The 20,576-nt window shown below is 42.7% G+C and overlaps 1 protein-coding gene across 2 annotated transcripts in view; it reads left to right on the top strand.

Moving 5' to 3' along the window:
- The window catches only part of Slc38a11 (solute carrier family 38 member 11), a 44,039-nt gene extending 26,767 nt beyond the window's left edge, over positions 1–17,272 (top strand). For both annotated transcript variants that reach the window (XM_041631649.1, XM_041631650.1), the window contains 3 exons: positions 2,808–2,920; positions 6,539–6,670; positions 16,943–17,272. In XM_041631649.1, the coding sequence (XP_041487583.1) occupies positions 2,808–2,920; positions 6,539–6,670; positions 16,943–17,236 (539 nt within the window). In that variant the 3' untranslated portion in view covers positions 17,237–17,272. The remainder of the gene's footprint in view (positions 1–2,807; positions 2,921–6,538; positions 6,671–16,942) is intronic.
- The last annotated feature ends 3,304 nt before the right edge of the window (positions 17,273–20,576 follow it).

The raw sequence follows: 20,576 nt of genomic DNA, 5'->3' as shown, positions 1-20,576 counted from the left end.
TCCTTTTCTGTGCTATTTTTTTGCTTCCTTCTTAAGGACTTTCTAATCCCCCATCCCACCCAGACATTGGGGCCCTGTCTTTCTCATGGGTAATTTCCTTATTCTCCTTCTAACCCAGACCTTCCTTTCCATCTCCAGCCTGAAGGATATCTCTGCTTAATTGTCTCATCCTGGACTAAATCACGAACATCATCTTTCCTATAAAGCCAGCCCTCACTGACTTCCAAATGCCTTCTCTTTTCTTGTTTCTCTGGAGCCTGGTGATTACGTGGTCTTCTCTTTACCGCTTTTGACCCTTTCATCCAATCACTCGGGGTGTAATACTCTGGGTAGCCTGACAGCGAGCCAAGCGCTGTGATTCAGAGATTCCGCAGCTTTTACAGGTCTAGCCTCTCGCTTGACCTTCCCACAACCCTTTGAAGGTAAGTGGAATAACAAGTTCTACTTCCTGCTCACACAGAAAGAGAAGTAACTTGCCCCAGCCGGCTGGTAACAACCAGAAGGCACGTGGTCCCCTGAAGCTCAAGTTCAGATATCTTCCCCCCTTCTCTGTCTGCTTCCCCAGTTTTGACTAACATAGAGTCTCCAGTAACCTCTTCAAGTCCAGCTCCTCTTGACTTGGTTTTCTGTGACATGTAACACTATGGTACGCTTGGGATGCCTTGTTCTGCACAGAGATCATAGGTCACTGTGATTATGTGCTTTTATTTCTCAGAAATTAATAAAGATTAAAAAAACTAGTGATAATGTGATAGCAATGCAGAACATATGGATTAGTTACAGGATAGTACAGTTAAAAGCAGCGTTGAAAGTTTGGATAAGAACTGACCTATTTTCAAGCACCGCCATGGACCAATTACAATTGCTACATAGTATGTCAAGTTGGCCTAAGGACTCCAGCAGGCATGGAACCTTGATTTATAGATGTCTGTTTTCGCTAGTGATATCTTCCTAGTGTCTTTAGCAACGGTAATTGCCCTGCTGTAATTAAATATTTATGACAGCTGTGCACAGTCACTAACATCTGTAATCTCCACACAGCGCATGGGAGGCTAAGGCAGGAGGGTGGCTAGCCTGTGCTATACAGCAACCCTCTCTAAAAGGGACTCTCTAAAAAGCCTCTTTAAGCTGAGTGTGGCCACATGTGCCCATGTAAGGAAGAGACAACAGGATCGCTTGGGCTTCCTGACAGCCTGCCTATCTTCGGTGAGAGATTCTGTCTCACAAATAATAAGGCAGAGCGTGATGAAGCAGGGCACCTGATATCCTCCGATGGCCTCCACAGGCCTGTATACAGGTACAAATACACACACACCTATGTGCAGACACTGCATACATTCATACACAAACACACACACACATTCTGTCTCTTATACACATCTTAATAGAACAAAGCTGATAGGTATTTGATGTTATTGTTCTTGTCCCTCTTTTTTCCCCTTAGCTCTAATTCCCTGACACACACTTAGATTCCAGCTGGAATGAGCCAACATTGCTTCTTTAGTTCATTTTTCTTTAGCTCAACCTGGTCGTGTTTGTGCAAACTACTACACGTTCCCTTGTTCATCAGGTACATTCAAGCCAATAAGGCAGTGGGAAGTCTAGTGTCTCATTTCGATACCCTGTGACGTCAAAGCAAACACAGGGCCTGGTTATTGGGGGGTGAGAGGTTAGCAATGGGAACGCAGGTTCTTGGGTTTCTCGCAGGGTTGAACCCTTAATCAGTGTTGAAGCTGTTTTCTGCTTCTATTGCTTTGTGTTGTCATCTTCTGTCCAGAAGGGACACCAGGAGAGTCACACACATCAGGTGTCCTTGGTGGAGGGAAGGGACTTGCCCTGGAAAGAGGAAGTTTCCACATGAATAGGCTGCCGCCTCACTCTTTAATACAAACAAGTTCGGAGGATTATTTTCTTCTTCTGAAACAGTACTGTCAAATATGCAGCTTTTATGCAATTTTCTAATTGGTTTAATTGAAAAAAGGCAACTGTGGTGTCCAGCCTTAACCATGTTATATTCAGGAAGTAATGAGGCCCAAAGGCTGTCTGCTGTGAGCTGACCAGAGCCTGGCATTTTTTTTTGATAGACTCCTGCAAACATACAGAGTCTCAATAAAAAGGAGCCTAAGGTATATGTGGTCTGTTACTTAATTTAGAAGTCATTAAATTTAGTGTCCTTTCCTGGAATCAGTCTTATCAGTGAAATTTGTGTTTCTACTTGCATACATCAAATGTCACGAAGGACGGTGTTACCTTTGGAATTCCTTGGTGTGGTGCCGAGCTTGTGATCAGGACCTATACCTCCCATGTAGGAAACTCAGCCTCCCACAGGCCCTGGTCCTACTCTTCCTTGTGGGATTGTCCTCGATCTAAAAATAGCATTTCAAAGAGAAATTTGTTTATTTTAATAGGCATTTGTTTAAAATAATACAATCGCCAGAAACAAAGACCAGAAGCCATTTATAAAGGCAGCACACAAGAATTTAGGGAGTTGATTCTGTTAAATATATATATATAAAGAAAACCCAACCCACAATGGACAAAGTATTTTTTCAAAAGCTGGCACAACTTTAAGGCAAACTTACGAAAAGCAAATAAGAATGATGAGTCTACCTTCACGTAGAGCATGTACTATAGCTGTGTATAATAGCAGGGCTACTGCAGGCAGTATGTGACACTTAGACCTGGTAATCTGTTCTTCTAATTCGATGAGATGAAGTGTATAGGCCACCACTTTTATGGGAAGGATTATCTCATTTGTTAGTTACTCCCAAGACCTTGCAATTCAATATATTTTTCTTGTTCTCCAGGAGACTTATTTGAAAATTACTGCAGAAGTGATGACCTGGTGACCTTCGGAAGGTTTTGTTATGGCATCACCGTCATTTTGACGTACCCGATTGAATGCTTTGTGACTAGAGAGGTAAGCTAGCCCAGGCTCTTTCCAACCCTGTGTCCCTGTGATTGCTCTACTACACTGGCTTAAGATAGCCAGGCCGTGGTGGCACACGCCTTTAATCCCAGCACTCGGGAGGCAGAGGCAGGCAGATCTCTGTGAGTTCGAGACCAGCCTGGTCTACAAGAGCTAGTTCCAGGACAGGCTCCAAAGCCACAGAGAAACCCTGTCTTAAAAAACCAAAAAAAAAAAAAGAAGAAGAAGAAGAAAACACAGATAACTCAATACGTAAATTCCCTAAAGGCAAGATGACAGGGTAGGTTCATACAACCTCCTCTTTAAGCTGTAAGGTATTGGAATCTATAGATGAACATTGTTAGGTTCCAAAGAAACATGCGACAAACTAAGGTGCTGGTTAGCCTATCAAAGCAGACACTGGCTGCCAGGCTACCTCAGCAAGTCTCACCCACCACCCTCTACCCTAAACCTTTCCAGACCCTGACCTTCCCTTCCCGTCCCCCAGCTTCTGATTCCAGCCATTTCGGCCATAGGCTTTTTTGGCCTCTGGTCTTTGGGTCAATTCTTCTCTCTCTCTTCTTATCCTCTCTCGCTTGAAGCCCTTCCTTCCACTTCTTTCTCTCCCTGCTATGGTCTCTTCCAGATGCCTCTGTCTATTCTCTCCCTCATATCTACAATAAAAACATTCTTTCCAACCATACCTAGGAGTGGTCATGTCCTCATTTTTATTTAAGTACGTATTCAAATATTTACAAAATAATTGTTTTAGATGTTATGACTGTAAATCATGCCCCAGGGTTGAGTCTAGATGATCATAAACACAAACACATCGCATGGTCCCCAAGTGAAGAGCAGCCTTTAGAAATGCCAAACGAAGGATGAAGGTTTAAAGAAATCGTTCCCAAAATTATATTTTTGCTATGATGTTTCATAAGCCATTGCTTATTTACCAAAGGCCAGAGTAATTGGTTTTATTTTTAAAAACAATATATTATAATCCATGAGGAATCAAACTTCAACTTAAACCTATAGGTCTACAGATATATTTTGGTGCATATATTTATAATAAATGTCTTATAAAAATTTTACATGTTTGCAAATACAGGCAGTTATGTAGACAAAAGAGAATCTATTCTTGTGTAATCCTGGGTAACATGGTTTGTCAGGAATCTTAGGCCATTGGCTAGATATCCACTGTGCTGAGTGAGCAGCACCCACGAGCACTGTGGAAAGGGCTTAGTCAGCATCTTCTTCTACTGTTTACGTAGTGCACTGGGACTGCATACAATGTATGAAGGGAGCCACCAAGAGAGCCTTAAATCCCTTATCAAATCCGCAGGCATCTCAAGGCAGCTGATTTCTCACTGTAGGTCAGTGCTGGCAAGGTGAACCAGCACTGGGATACAGGTTCAGTGCTGTGAATTCTTTCAAGTCTCACTCCTGTTCACAAACAGCATGACCCAAGGCTGGTGCCCTTCCTTTACAGGAGAGAGGGGTAGAATGAACTTTATGCAGATTTTTGAGCTTCAAGACTCTTTTAAAACTTTGCTAACTGTTGGTCGGGAAAGGCTGGTCTGTCAGCATCTGCCCAGCACTTCAGGCTCAGATCGGCTCTCCAGATCAACATGAGTGGACGGTGCAGGCTTGGATACCTTCTGGTCAGCCATGTGTGGATGACTTGAGTCACATCACCTGCAGCGTCTGTCTTTCCTATGTGGAATGAGTTTCCTTTCTAGCTGCCATCACGGGAAAGCAGAGTAAAACTGAGATGTTTGCCCTGGCAGCATTGCCCTGGCAGCATGTGCCATGCAGAGAGCTGCTGTGTGAGACGCGGTGGTTGCTGTTGCTGTTCTCACACATCTACACACACACACACACACAGGGCAAACACGAACGCACACGTATACACACACAGAGAACCAACATGAACACAGCCATTTCTCTTTATAGGTAAAATAGACCAGGTACATATAAAGAGGATTTTAAAAAATGACTGTATGCCCTGATCCTGCCTATTTAGCTATTTTCGGCCTCATAAGGCCATCTTAGAGATGTATGGAACAGTTGTATTTAAAGAAACAGCAAATCCACATCATCTAAGTTATTTTTATTTTACTTTATTTTTTTTTTCATCTAAGTTATTAATAACACCATTAGGTCTCTACCAGCAGCAGCGCTGGAGCGGCTGATGGGCGGGGATATCATCTGTTTAGGTCATTTTTCCACAGTTGTCATGGTTACAGTACCTGGCACCTGATGCTCTCTCCACTGACAACTCTCGCTTCACTGGTGTTTTGCACATGCTCATCACTCTGTTCAGAGTCTCCTTTCTGTCCTCCATCGAGAATGTTCTTACTCTTTCTCTTTTGCTCCTTTCCACGGTGGCCTCAGCTTGTCATTCTGCTCTAACGTTAATCCTCACCCCAAGCTCGGCTAGGTCACTCACGTTTCAGAAATGATAAAAAGAAGAGGACTTTAAGGAAGGCCATGTCCTGTGTGCTGTGGTCCTAGAAACCTGACTGGGGTGACACAGGGATGGAGAAATACAGACGCGTATACAGACAAGCTCAGATTGGGTGGTGTGTGCTTGCTCTGGTGGAGAGCACCTACCATGACAGCCCAGAAATGATTGTGTTTATTATATACAGAATAAGGAGGGGGCAGCTAGTCCCGGGGAGGGGGGAGCTCAGGCTGTCAACATCTAGGAGGAAGAACCTGCGACAGAGTGCACTTTCTGTCAACATTTGCATGTGGACTTGGGGAAGTTTTGCCAGTCACACTGGTCTGAGGCACTGGGGTCCTGAACATGGCGGTGATTCTGTCAGTGTTATACTTCCACTTGGGTCTTCATCTGCTCCTCACACATTTGTTCAGGGCTTCCTCTGCTCCCTGCAGGAGACCATTTTAGACAACGGAAGAGCCCTCTACATTCTACTTGGTCTTTTTAAATCCTGCCACAAACTAGTCTCTACTTGTTTCTATGCCAATTATGGGCCTTCTATTGGGATGGCAGTTCTTGAGAATAGGAATCATTCTTTTGACATTCTCCTATTGTAAATTCATCAGAGTGGGATGCATCCAGTAGTGACTATAGATTAGCCTCCTAATCTGTTTATTCATGGAAAATATTGACAAACTATTCTTAATTTGCCTTTCCTCTGTGGGTTTCTTACATATAGAATTGATTTTCTCTTAATAAAGGATAGCACTCGTCCAATATCATTACGAGGGTAAGTCCTAACACCTTCCTTAGAGACCATTAAGTAATCAATTAGTGTTTGTAGTTTGTTTTAGTGGCAATCTGCCTAGCTCAAGAAGGATAAGGAAACTTTCAAAGCCTTCTTATCCTTAAAAAAATGTGTGTATTACAACAATGGTGTGCCAGGCTCTGTGTCTACAGCAAAGGACACCGATTGACAATGTTCTCAGCAAGGAATACTCATTATTGCTATGTATGCAGATGTGCAGTTTCTTTGAAAAGACAGAAACATTCCTAGTGTCCTAAGGTTTAATGCGTTGCCTTACTATGGGTGGTTCATATAGTCATAGCGCTGCTAGTACAAAAGCCCCTTACTGATTCCAGTAAGCCTCAAGAACACCTATCAACCTGCTCTGTTTATTCACCAGGTAATTGCCAATGTGTTTTTCGGTGGGAATCCTTCATCAGTGTTCCACATCATCTTAACTGTGGTTATTGTTACTGCAGCCACGCTGGTATCACTGCTGATTGATTGCCTTGGGATAGTTTTAGAACTCAACGTAAGTACATGAAAGGACTTGCTCTATGCTTTCTGAAATCTCTTTTAAAATGTTACTGTCTATTATAAAATGTTCTCCTTTTCTTCAAAGTATCACTTTCTGAAGTATAGTGCAAATCTGTTTGCCTTATAATAATAAATATTGATAGTGATGACCCTCTGCTGTCTGTGAAAGCATATGGTTTACGACAGTGCTTCCCAAAGGGCATGATTTTGCTCCCCATCCAGGAGGGTCATATTTGTGATGTCCGGAGACATCTTTGGTTGCCTAGCAGGGTAGCAATGCTATGGGTATATCGTAAGAAGAAGCCAGGGCATCAATAATATCTCATGATATTCAGAACAATCCCTCACAACAAAACTGTGCCTGACTACAAGTGTCAAGAATTCCACGGCTGCATATCTTGTCCCTGTACTATCCAGGTATTTCTCAAGTTGACCACACCCTACACTGTGTGTGGAATTGAAATGTCTAGTGGATTTCTTGAAATTATAGAAAGAATAAAATTTTATCTCGATCACATCATCACTTTGGATAATCCAAACTTCTTTTCCTTTCAATATTTTTTTTCTTTCCCCAGACTTTTCTTTTGTCATCTCTAAGTACACAGATGTTGGTCTCTATTGTGTCATGTCTGAACTGATCTTTTTCTTTCAATGCAATTGGAAATGCTGTTGTTCAGTAGCCCAGTTTCTATGGGAACTTACTTCCAGTGTATTTCTCCAAAGGCTCCCTTAGCCGCCAGATTTATTTTCAGCCTGTCACTATGCCATATCAATCTTTTTTCTTCTCCTTTACCCTGTCTGCTTTTCCATTCATTCCTTTTCCTGCAATGATTACTTTTCGTCTGCCTAAGTCCTACAAAGTCTGTTGTTGGCTGTCACTTGGAACTCATTTATTAATTAACCATATAGTCACTGAGCAATTACTCTGCACTACACAGTAAAAACATAGTGATGGAAGGAAATTTGAAAGAATATAACCTTTCTCACTAACATGAATGTTCAGTAGCTGTGTGGTTGATGAAAGAACACACACACAAAACTTCACACACTTTGGTGACAGATTCCATTAGGAACACAGAGGGACAGAGAAGTACATCAAGAATGATTCCACTCTATTGTGTGACCCTAGGCTAATGGCGCCATTTGATGAGATAGCAATGGAAGGAAAACCACTGATGCCAGGTCATTATTCTTCCTTCTCCACAAGCCTTACAGGATTTCTAATCAGAAGAAAACCAGTTAGCATCTCCTGGTCATGTGCCACCTTGAGGGCAGGGTTGTGCAGGGGAGACTCCAGCTCATCCTGCTCTCCTGGCTATGAAAAGTTCAGGATGAATGAGGGTTTATCGCTCATATTGACGTCACTATGCTTTCCCAATGCCATTGTGACTTGAAGTTCCAAACAAAAGCTGGAGAAGCAAATAATTCGGACTTTTCTTATATCAGATGCCAAACACTAGGGACCCTGGGGAATTTTCCATTACATCAACAACAGGAAAAAGGCTTCCTTTGGTATGTTGATGCAGCCCTGTAGTTCAAGCAAGTTAGCTTCTCAGGAGAGACTAAGCACAGGAATCCCTTGAACCCAGTCTGAGCAGTATAGCAACACCTCATCTCTCAAACAAATCGAGAGGGGAGAAAAAGCAGAAATCCAATCACATAGTAGTCTTGATTTCTGTGAATGGTCCCTGTTTAACTTAATGAAATAACTTTTACGTAAGATCTTAGACCATGTGATACTTGAACTGTCCATTAATTATCTTTACTTTCCAAATGGTGAACTCTCCCAAGACAAGCATATATAGTGAGTTCCTCTATGGCCCACCACACTGGACACACTGCTGAGAACAGCTTAAGTTATTACACGAATGATCATGCCTTGGGACCACAGCTTAGGACCTGTTTCTACAACTATTTAGGATGGTAAGTGAACCATTGGAATAGAAGCAGGAGATAAAGTAAAGGAATATATATTACATATATTGTATACATACACACATATACATCTCTCTCTTTCACACACACACATGCACACCACAGTGCTAATACTATTACAACTACACTGTAGAGATGTCTGGAATAATGGACCCCTCCAGCAGTCCCTTTTCTGTTGATGAGATAAAATGCTCTGACACACCAACTTAAGGAAGAAAGGGCTTATTTTGACTCACAGTTCACCATGGCAGGGAAGACAGAGCCACAGATGAGGCCATCCTGGCATTCAGAAAGCAGACTGATCGCACTTCTGAGAGAGAGAGAGAGAGAGAGAGAGAGAGAGAGAGAGAAAACAAGACATGGGTCCAGGCTATAAAACCCCAAAGCCTGCCCCCGATAACGTAATTCCTTCAGCAAGGCCACATCTAAAGGATCAATGACCATCGCAAACAGCGTCACCCTCTGGGGACCAGGTGTTCAAATAATATATGGGGCCTACTTCTCATTCCAGCCACAACACTTTCGATCATTTTTTGTTGTTGTTTGGTTTTTTTCTGGTTTTATAAAATACCTCATTTGAGTTCTCAAAGTTTATTAGGTTGATTTTTATTTTTTTAACTTTTCGAGTTACTTATTCACTATGTATTCATGATGTGTGTGTGTATGTGCATGTGTGTGTATGTGTGTGTAAGAGACAGAGAGAGGAAAAGGAGAGCAAGCAGTACTTGTATGCGGCTATAAACATGCATAAGGGCCACTGGACAGTGTTTTGGAGTTGGTTATCTCCTGGCACCATGGGTTTTTGGGGACTGAACTCAAGCCGTCAGACTTGTACTGCAAGAACTTTAACCCACTGAGTCATCTTGCCAGCTTGATCATTTTTGTTTTGGAAAATATATTTATTTTTATGAGTTTGAATGTTTTGCCTGCATTTATGTAAGTGTACTAGATGTGTGCCTAGTAATCCCAGAAGCAAGAAGAGGGGCACTAAATCTCTGGAACTAAGGCTAAGAATTGTTGTAAGTGCCCAGGTGGGTGCCCGGAACTGAACCTGGGTCCTCTGCAAGAGCAGCAAACTCTTGCTACTAAACCATCTCTCCAGCCCCAAGAGCTAGTCAGTCTAGCTGAAACAGGAAGTTTCTGATTCAATGGGAGTCTCTGTCTCAAGGAAAGAAGGCAGAGATCGATGTCACAGGACACAGAAAGTTGTCTTCTAGCCTCCACATACATGAACACGCTGACATACATATGAATATACCACTTTCATTACACATCCATACACATACATAGAGCTCAGCGGTGGACTGCTTGTCCTATTTATGCAAGGGTTTGCACCCTATCCATAGCACAGAAAAATGACTTCTTTTGTATGTGTTTGTGTATATTGTGGGGGGGCATGTGTATTTGTGGGGGGAGGCAAGAAAGAGAGAAAGAGAGAAAGTTTCTCTTTAAGTATTTTTAAGAATAAGCCATGCTACATATGAAACAATTTTTTAAAGGACTAAAGTAAATACCAGGCTGGAAGTAAACTGAAACTAAAGATTTTTGTGTTCGTTTTCTCTTCATAGCTTTCACTTTAATTAGTAGACTTTCTGTGAGGGGAAGTGAATGACAGACAACTCAGGGCCTTGTCACGGTCTCTAATCGCTTTAGAAATTCTTCTCTGTTCTGGCTTTTCAGATATCACAATCACCCATAAAGATGAGACGTGTGTTAGAATGAGAACTGGCAAAATCAGGGAAATGCTGATATTGCTAAAAACTAAATAAATACAGGCTAAATAATTTGGGTTATCTGGTAAAAATTCAAAGCCCGTTTAGAATTTCACCTTTTTTTTCATGTTTTCATAGCAGAGGACAGCAAGGACATATTCTCAAAGCAGAGGCTTTCTCAATCTTAGAGTCCATTTTAAAAGCAAAGAAAAGCAGTCCTTGACCCGTTCTGTTGCAAGACTCCAGCATCTTGGCTGGATGCTGCTGTTAGGGACAAGGTAGCTGCAGTAATTGGGCCCTGTGGGTTTGTACTTGTGGAACAAAGGGGGGGAAATGAAACAGCTGGTGCTGTGGTCACAGGAACCAGCCCCCAAAGCACTGTATGCTGTTTGCTTGGCAGGAAGAAAGCAGGCCGATGAGACCCAGAAAGAGAGACATAATCATCCGGCAAGCAAACCAGAGCCCAAGTCGGCATACTTCCTAAGACAGAGGCTTTCGTTTTCTCTTAAGATATAGGAATAACTTTCATGAGTATCAATTGATTGTAAAGCAGAAATTTAAAAGATAGGTAATTTTTTCTCTCTTTTTTTTTTCATTCTGCTTTGAAATATTAGCAGTTATGGGGGTGAGGGTGAGAGGAGGTCAGAGGAAGGGACCCTGCGAGATTCAGACCTGCTCCCCAGCACAACCAAAGAAACCAGGAACTACCAAAATATGGCCACAGGGGTTGTGGGGTGGGGGGTCGAGGAGTACTAACCCTTCCTTACAGGAAGTTGTGCCTCATCAGGTTTCCCCCAAGAAAAGGGGTCAATAGGTATGCTTCGGGGGCTGAAGGGAAGGCTCGCTAGGGAGGCAAGGACCAATAGCAAGGAGAAGGGATCTTCCAAGAAAGCCCCACCTTTAAAGACCGGCTGTCACTCCCTATATACCTCAGGCCTGAGCTTTCTCTCCAAGGAAGATGGATCCTGTCAATCTTCCTGCGATCTCTTCCCACTACTATAGAGGAGCAGCTGGCAGGCTGATCCCTGAAGGGCCTTTGAGAATCTCAGAAGCTGTGTCCCCTACCCAGGGCAGCCACAAACCTCAATCCCTTCAGGGGTATGAGCAGGGACAGAGGAGGGGCTATCAGAAGTGGGTGATGCTTGTCACCTTCATCATTGCCAGGGGCCTGGGGGCTCCTCCTCCCTGCAGTCACCCAGATAGGACTGATGCCTGTGACTAAGGAAACCCTGTCTGTGAACCCTGGTACCAAGGGCCTATGCCAGTGGCACCGACCTGCAGGGCTGATTCTGCAAAGAGACAGCAGCAGCAAGGGGCCCAGTGAGATCTTTCCCTCATTCCTATCAACGGAGCCCAACCCCCAGTCTACCCAACCTCACTCCTGCAGGCCCTGGAGGCCTGGAATCTCCAGCAGCATGCAGCAGCAACTCAGCCATGATGCCTACCTGGCAACCACCAGGCTTAAGGAGCCAGAATGCTTCCCACGGTGGTGGGAAGATGCAGATGATCACCAGTCTCTGAGGTGTCCAATGGACCAAGGGTATGACATGCCAAGGAGGGACCCTAGGAGGGGTTCTGCTGGGAGTGGTTCCTGATGGGCCCAGAGGCTGATGGAAAACTCTTCCCCATGGGTCCACAGTTCATCGGGATTCATTTTTTTTTCTATTTAGTTTTTAGCTTCTTGCATCATTTACTAGACTCTATTCAGGCCACAAAACACAATTTTATGAGCTGTATTGCTTATAAATGTCCTACAGACCTTTTGTTCTTTCCATGATGCAAATTGCAAAATGTCCTGGCATCAGCAATGGATGGAACTGACCTACCTTAATGAATAAGGCAATATTTGTACCATCTTTTTAACCAGCAGTTATGGTTTTATGACCTGCCAAGCAATTTCCAAAGCTGGTGATGTATCTTCAGACAGTCCTTCACTAAATGGATTAATAGGCTGGACTCCTTTACATAGAGTAAATAAAAAGGAAAGTGGGCAGGAGAGATGGCTCAGAGGTTAAGAGCACCGCCTAAGTTGAATTCCCAGCAACCACATGGTGGCTCACAACCATCTGTAATGAGATATGGTGCCCTCTTGAGAAATAGTTGTCCAATATGGACAAGTTCAACAGAACCACCACATATGGGCTGCCCATGCATGCTTCAGCATTTCCAGGGCGTAAATTTCATTTTTCATTCAGACTATCATTTTTCTGCTGGTCTTGAGCTCCAGTCATGACTTCTAGCAAAGCCGAGCTTTCACACCATCAAGAAAGTAACATGAACAAGTCAGTCAACTGGGTTTCTTCCAGTACAAATATCAGCTGTCACGTTTGCTCTGCAACTGTCCCTGTCCCAACTTACTTATTTTTCTGTTATTAATCTTCATGGTGTGACAAGATATAGCATGACAAAGGAAACTTACAAAAGAACACATTTAATTAGTTCTCATGGTTCCAGAGGGTTAGAGTCTAAGACTATCATGGCAGGGAGCGTGATGCCAGGCAGGCAGGCATGGTGCTGGGACTGGAGTTGACAACTCACGTCTTGAGACCTAAGCACCAGGTGTGGGGGCAGAAGGAGAGATTTAAGTGGGAATGGTAGGGGCTTTTGAAACCTCAAAGCCTGCCCCTGGGACACAGCTCCTCCCACAAGACAACACTGCCTAATCTCAAACAGTTCCACCAAGGGGGGGAAGGACATATAGTCAAATATATGAACTTGAGGGGACATGCTCATTCAAGTCACCACAGCAATGTCTAAGAACTGTAAGGCAAACATGAATGTGCTTGCACACTCAAACACACATGTGCGCATAGACATGCAAGCACGCATACATAGACACGCGTGCTCTACACACATAAAGATAGAAAAATCAGGATGGATATACATACTGCCTTGCCCGCTGGCAAGTTGGATTTGGAAGAGTTCCCAAAGGCTGATGACAGCATCTCAGCAGGTGACAGTCTCCTTCCTGACAGCAGCATCACCATCACACCCTCTGTTCTAGATAAGTTAGCCTCATACATGGTCTCGACAAAGGGCGGAAGCTATACACACAAACCAGCGTGTAGAGGTGTGAGTAACTTCCACCCCCAATCTCTTACTTCAAAGAAATTGGAAGCTCATGCTTTTTACAAAGGATGATTCATTCCCATAATATCTTCATAACTTAATTCAAAGTATCATGTTGTCCATTTAATTTCAGCCATCTGATAATTTGTTTTTTATTTGCTATGTACCTCTCATAGATACTTATTCTATTCAAGTGCTAAATGGCAAAACGCCACTGTGTATACATTTATTCTTTTCTATCTTTGTGTGTGTATGTGGTATGCATGTTTGCATGTATGTGGGCACATGTGTGGTTAAGTTTGCATGCACATTCATGTGAGGTCTGAGGTTTATGTAAGGAATCATCTCCAACTGCTCTTCTTCCTTCTTTGTTGAGGCTGGGTCTCTCAATCAAACATTGCCAATATTACAATCTTTAACCAGATTGCTCTGAGGTCCTGTCTGCATCCTGTCTTTAGAGGCTAGAACTGATTACAAGTAGGTCCCCACATCCAGCTGGTGTTTACATGGGCTCTGGGGATCCGAACTCTGGTACTCACACTTGCATGGTGAGAACTTTAATGATAAAGCCATCTCCTTAGCTCTAAATATTTTAGATTAGAATGCAGTATCAGCACCTCTTAGTATTTTGTCATTCTTGTCTCTCTTACTATAGAAATATTTTCTATGCATTCTTCCCCAAAATTACTATAGAAATACTTTCTAGGCATTCTTCCTCAAAATTTTAGATACTACCTGACAGTCTGATTCCACAAAGTCATTTATCTGTAACTTTAAAAAAAAGACACTAAAAATAAATATACTATTGAAAGCTAGTATGGAGATGACATTTAGTATGAAATATGCAATTTTACAGGCTAGTATTGAGAAACTCATTCTTTTAAAGATGTTAAAGGTATAATCTGTAATTTTACATTACCCAATTTCAAATTCAGTTTGCATTGATTGAAAGACTGTGCCACTAATGAGACCCTGTCTCAGAAGTAAGTAAGTAAGTAAATAAATAAATAAATAAATAAATAGGCCAGCCATAGTGGCACATATGTCTTTAATCCAAGAACTCATTCAGAAAGAAGAGGCAGGAAAAGTCTCTGAGTTAGAGGCTAGACAAGTCTACACAATGAGTAAAGGTCAGCCAGGGTTATATTGTCTTAAACAAACAAACAAACAAATAAATAAAAGGCAAATAACCTGAACAGTCCATTCTCCAAGAAAACATTAACACGGATGGCAGGTTAAATCAAGTATAATAAAGTCCGCAGAAAACTGCAGGGTAAAAACCCACCATTAACAAATCATTTCAAACTATTAAGATGCTCCCATCAAAAGACAAGAGAAGACAAATACTAGCAAAGGTTACCCTTGGTAGGAATATAAGTTGTCATCCACGATGGAGAAAGGGTATGGGTTTTTAAAAACAGTTCAAAACAAACAAACAAAAACGACTACCCCAAAGCCAGCCGTCCCTAGCCAAGGTCTGTCCCGAAGGCGACAGCCTGACCATCTCATACTCACGTCTGCACGCCATGTCCACTGCGGCATTACCTGCGTTAGTCAAGATATGGAAGCAACCTCTGTGTCTATCAGCAATGAATGAGTAAAGGAGACAGAGCTTGTGTACACAGTGGAGTGGAACTCAGCCCTCAAACGAAGGGAACCCTGCTTTTTGACAGTATGTGAATAGCATTATGCTAAGTGGAACAAGTGAGACACAGAATGGAAAAAAAAAGCTGCACGATCTCCCCTCAGTATGTGGAATTTATTTATTTATTTATTTTGGATTTTCGAGACAGGGTTTCTCCGTAGCTTTTTGGTTCCTGTCCTGGAACTAGCTCTTGTAGACCAGGCTGGCCTCGAACTCACAGAGATACGCCTGCCTCTGCCTCCCTGTTGGGATTAAAGGCGTGCACCACCACCGCCCCGCTGGAATTTATTTTTAAAATGCAAATAGGGTCAGAGACTAAATATGTGGTTATTAAAGGGAAGGGAGAGAGGAAAAACAGAACTGTGGAGTGAGGGTGCAGGGTAGCCGACTTACGGTCTGAATAAGGCTCTAGGTGGAAGGAGTAACAAGTAAGACAACAACAGCGTACTGTGTTTGAGAATTTGGTTATATAATAGATCTTCAGAAGCTTTTTTTCATACATGCAAAAGTAATTGAGTCTTATTCTAAATTTATTCCATCATAGTAACCCATTACCCACGTGTCCCACAGCTCCATGTTGCAAACTTCCAATACACACAATGAAATTTGCTAAAAGGAAAAATTTTATGATGTATGACACACGTTTGTCATAAAATTTTTATGTTTTAGTTAACATATAGCACTTGAAAAGATGAGAAAAAGTGTTATCTAAAATACAATGAATTTTAACATTTACAAACAACATTTGCACAGTTTCTAGTGAGAATTAGTTCTTCTAAAGGGGAAAATCTCTTTCCCTTTGAAGTCAGTACTTGTCCCTGTTTCTACAATAAACAACTCTCCCACCCATAATTTTCAACCTGACATTCCACCCTTAGGTTGGATTTATGGGCAGCTAGTTGGGGGAGTGGAGCAAGTTACGGTCATTTGGTTCCACTGTCAATTTTCTAGGGTAATTAATGCACTTAGCGTTACTTGAAAGAAGGCTTAGAAATGGGATTTCATGCTAAGCCCCGAGGGTTAAACCTTTCTTTCTGACACAGACAGGCTCCACTTTCAAACAGATGTGAGAGAAGAGAAAAGAGAAAAATGTTCATCCAATTTCCCACTGTCCCTCTCTGTACACAAACAGCAGAAAAACCCACTCCGATTTGAAAGGCATTAGTGATATACTGGGATTTCTAGGCAGTATTAGAAAAGACGATGTGACCAAAAAGTGGGTTTCATATTTTCCAGGAGTTCATCTTGCCATCTGCTTTATTGTCTATTAATCTTCCCCTAGGTTCACTATTCATGACTCTATCTTCCTTTTATTATTTCTTTGCAACTATTCCATTGGAAAGGGAAACCTACATCTAAGTCTTTCCTTAACATGTTTCCTTCCTTGGTTTGTCTTCACTGAACCTATACAACCCTTAATATGTGTAATGACAAATACTTTTAAAACACTGGACTATTTTAAATATGTATCACTAGTGTGTATATGTATGTATGCCGTGGAGGTGGGAGAGCACACAGGCCATGGCCTATGTGTGGAAGACAGAACAACTTTGTGGCGTCAATTTTCACCTCCCATTTCTGCTTCTGTTCCTGAGATGGAACCAAAAGGCTTGCGTCCTAGGTGGCAAGTGCCTTTATCTACTGAGCCATCCCCTCACCCATAAATGTTTCTATAATGCACTTCAAAAAGCTATATGAGGTTATATGTGATAGTTCATGTCTTTAATCCAAGCACTTGGGGGGAGGGGGAGGCAGGAAAATGGCTGACAATTTGATGCCAGCCTTGAATGCATAGTGAAAGCCTGTCTCAGAAAAATAAAACGCACAAATGTATACACACACACACACACACACACAAGGAATTCTCTCCTCTAACGTTAACTTGCCTCTTGTCTTCAACACCCAGGGTGTGCTCTGTGCGGCCCCTTTGATTTTTATCATCCCCTCAGCCTGTTATCTCAAATTGTCCAACGAGCCAAGGACACACACGGATAAGATAATGGCCTGTGTCATGCTTCCGGTTGGTGCAGTGGTGATGGTGGTGGGATTCATCATGGCCATCACAAGTCCTCAGGACTGCACCCATGGGCAGGAAATGTTCTACTGCTTTCCTGGCAACTCCTCCCTCACAAACTCCTCCTGGACTCATCTTCAACTGACAACACAGCTTTCTCTTGGGAACCTCAGCATCTTTCAGTGAGCTGACTGGTTTACAGACTGTGCCTGCTTTCAGAGATGCCACCTCCTGAAATCCACGCGTGCGAGTCTCTTTGTCACTTGCGATCACTGGCATGTATCAAGACTTGCTCGTCCTTACTCTTTACAGCAATATGAAAAATAAAAAAAAAAAACTGAATGTATATTTTACCTTACACGGGGGCAGACGTGTTTTATTGTGACTGCGCTAATCTAATTGAGAAGGACCAGTTCGACCTTAGTATCCGGTTTCAGTCCCCAAATCATTATTATCTTGTATGTGAGCCACTGTTTTGTGCTTTCAAATAAGTAGGTGATTGTACTTTAGAACTAGGGGTGGGGTTTCCTCAGGATAACGCAAATGTTTAAAGAAATGTGTAGAATGGAAGGGAGAAGGAAACACAACTCTTAAGTAGAATAACTATCCAGCAGCAAAGGGAAGCCTTTTGTTGTAATTCTGGGAGTTACCTTATTTATGAGGAAGTGGGTCCCTGGATGAATAAGCAACAAGCTCCCATGAAGAAGCACATACAATAAAGTGGAGGGGCAGAACAAGCCTATGTTAAATATCACAATTATCTCCAGGCGTCCTGTGCAGTGGGACTATGATACGTGTGCTATTTTAAATCAGAAAGGCACACTCTTTCTCGTTGTTCTGAGGCATTAACCTAACTCATCAGCTACATTTCAGATTTGACCTACTGAGTTTGCAGCATGATGGGAATATACAAGACACCCAGAAGCTGGATCTAGAGACTAAAAGCTTGCCCTGAATCTGGAATTTAGGAAAGGACACATTCTTACTGTCCCAGGCCCTCAAGGAAGCAGTTGGGAGTTCTTGTTCATCTGGCTTGGTTTTTTTGTTTGTTTTGTTTAGGAGATGTTTGTTTGGTTTGGCTTGGTTTTTGACACAGATTCTAACTATGTAATCTTGACTGACCTGGAACTGGCTATGTAGACCAGGCTAGCTTCAAACTTACAGAGACCTGTCAGCCTGTGCCTCTGGAGAGGACTGGATTAAAGGCCCCTGCAATGACGAGGAAGCAGGTGCTGACAGGCAGGTTGTCGTGCAGGGTATTGACTGGGAATCCTAAGCAGCGGTGACGAGAAGCAGAGCTCTACCAAGCCGATGGCATACCAAGCTATGCCTCAGAGCTGGCTCCGTTCTGAGTACCCAGGCAAATGTCCCTGCAGCTGCTTCCATGAGTCATTGAGTATGGGCTTCTAGGGAAGAATGGGCCCCTGGGTTAGTCAGCTGTGTGTAGCGGAGCAAACTGAAAGGAACAGAGAGCTAGAGGCTGGGTGTCTACAACATTCATTCTTAGAGATCCCTGGGACAGCTGAGTCTACTATAGGCAACCCCCATTTTTAGAATGAATTTCATATCTTCCTATCTTTAAAAGTATGCAATCAGGAGAAGAAAATCCGGCTCATCTCAATGGCGTCCTTACAGCAACTGCCACCAAGACGGTAATTTTACCCTTTCATCTGTATTTCGATCAGTTTTGGTCATCCTACTGCTAAATTATGAGATGATATCACAAGCAGAGGTAATACGGACATATTTTTAAAAATAATACACAGCCCAAATATCCCCCGCCCCAGGATCTATATAAAACAGTTGCGCAGCAGCTTCCATCAAGTGCTGAGCCTTGCGGCATCAAACAACACAGCAAGAAAGGCCTAGTGCAGCGGTTCTCAATCTTCCCAATGCTGCACCCCTTTATGCAGTTCCTCATGTTGTGGTGACCACAGCCATAAAATTTTTGTTGATGCTTCATGACCGTAATTTTCCTACTCTTATGAATCATAGTGTAAATACCTTGTGATGCAAGATATCTGATTTGCAAACCCTGAGAAAGCGTTGTTTGCCACGCCCCACCACCCCCCGTTGAGAACTGCTGGCCTAAAGGGAGCTGGAGAGATGACTCAGCATTGGGAGGACCAGAGTTCAATTCCCAACACCCGCATCAGGCTTCTCATACCTGTCTGTAACTCCAGTGCCAGGAGATCCGACACCCCTGGCCCCCTTGGATATGCATTTACCCATACCTGCACATAATTTAAAAAAAAATACAAATAAGTCCTCAATAAAGAAATACTGCCAAAAGCCCCAGGGGCATACCTGAACAGGCCTGGGGGCCAGTAGTGAGTTTTGCTCCAGTAAGGCATCAGCCGCTCACTCGGGAATACAAGCTCTGTGGGCTGTACAGTTTTCCAATATTTAATTTATATATTTTCCCAGTCCCATTAAGAGTCATACAGCTATACTGTTATGCCATTTTTTAGATTAAGTACACACTTTCAGATGGTACATGTTAAAATAGTCATGAGGATACTCTCATTCCACACTAAAAAATTGAACCACTGACCTGCCCGCTCACTTATTAGAAAACGCCATCAGAGATGGGTGAGATTACCAAGAATAAACAACAGACATCAAGGATAACACAATTTAATACTTAGCAATCTGTCATCTTGCACTTTGGTATTGCTTCAGACGTGTTAACCTTGAATCTGCAGCTAGATGAAAATCCCCTGGTAAGAACCAAATTCATCTTTAATATCCAATAAATAGGTGTTTGTTGGTTATTAAACAAATGAAGAACAGAAGCACCTTTGACCCAGTTATTGGGCGCATGTATTGCCAACATCTTTCACGTTGTGATAGGATAGGCCTAACCTTCCATCCCCGTGAGTCCCGCCTTCGTTTATTTAGAAAGAGATCCCCTCGACCGAAGCTCATTACTTCCATGATGCTGACAAAGCAATTCATAGGCTATTGTCCAATTTGTTAAGAGGCCATGCCTTTAAACTTCCAAAGCGTTTCCTAAAGTTTAAAGAGGCATTGGTGAGAATGGTGTTTGGACACATTAAAGCACACATCCAACAGCACGTGTCTATCAAATATACATACATCAGTCAGCATCTCTATCTTTTAGGAATTGTGTTCCTAGCCAGTTTGCTGAGGGTCTTCCATTTCGGTCCTGCCTGGGATAATTTTCAGAACTCAGAGCAGGTGACAACGTTCCTCGCTTCTGGACCATTTCCAGTGACAGCTGCACAGGTGACAAGCAGCACTCGTCATCTTTTCTCTTTCCCACAAGGAGTCTGAGTCCAGGTTATCCAAGAAAATCCCAACTCTTCCTCTGCTAACATCACACAGTCACTTAAAGTCAAGTATGATGCTCCAGGTTTATGTGCTAATGCCCACCAAAGAAAGCATCCCATGTGATGTGGGAGTGTCATATATCAATCTGTTGATTTCATTGGTTAAGCAATAAAGAAACTGCTTGGCCCTCATAGGTTAAAACATAGGTGGGTGGAGTAAACAGAACAGAAGG

Source organism: Microtus oregoni, unplaced genomic scaffold (assembly GCF_018167655.1).
Source record: "Microtus oregoni isolate MIOR12 unplaced genomic scaffold, Mior012 000037F_ref0000500, whole genome shotgun sequence".
Taxonomy (NCBI): domain Eukaryota; kingdom Metazoa; phylum Chordata; class Mammalia; order Rodentia; family Cricetidae; genus Microtus; species Microtus oregoni.
The sequence above is the reverse complement of the archived record's forward strand: the minus strand, read 5'-3'. Positions and strand labels throughout refer to the sequence as shown.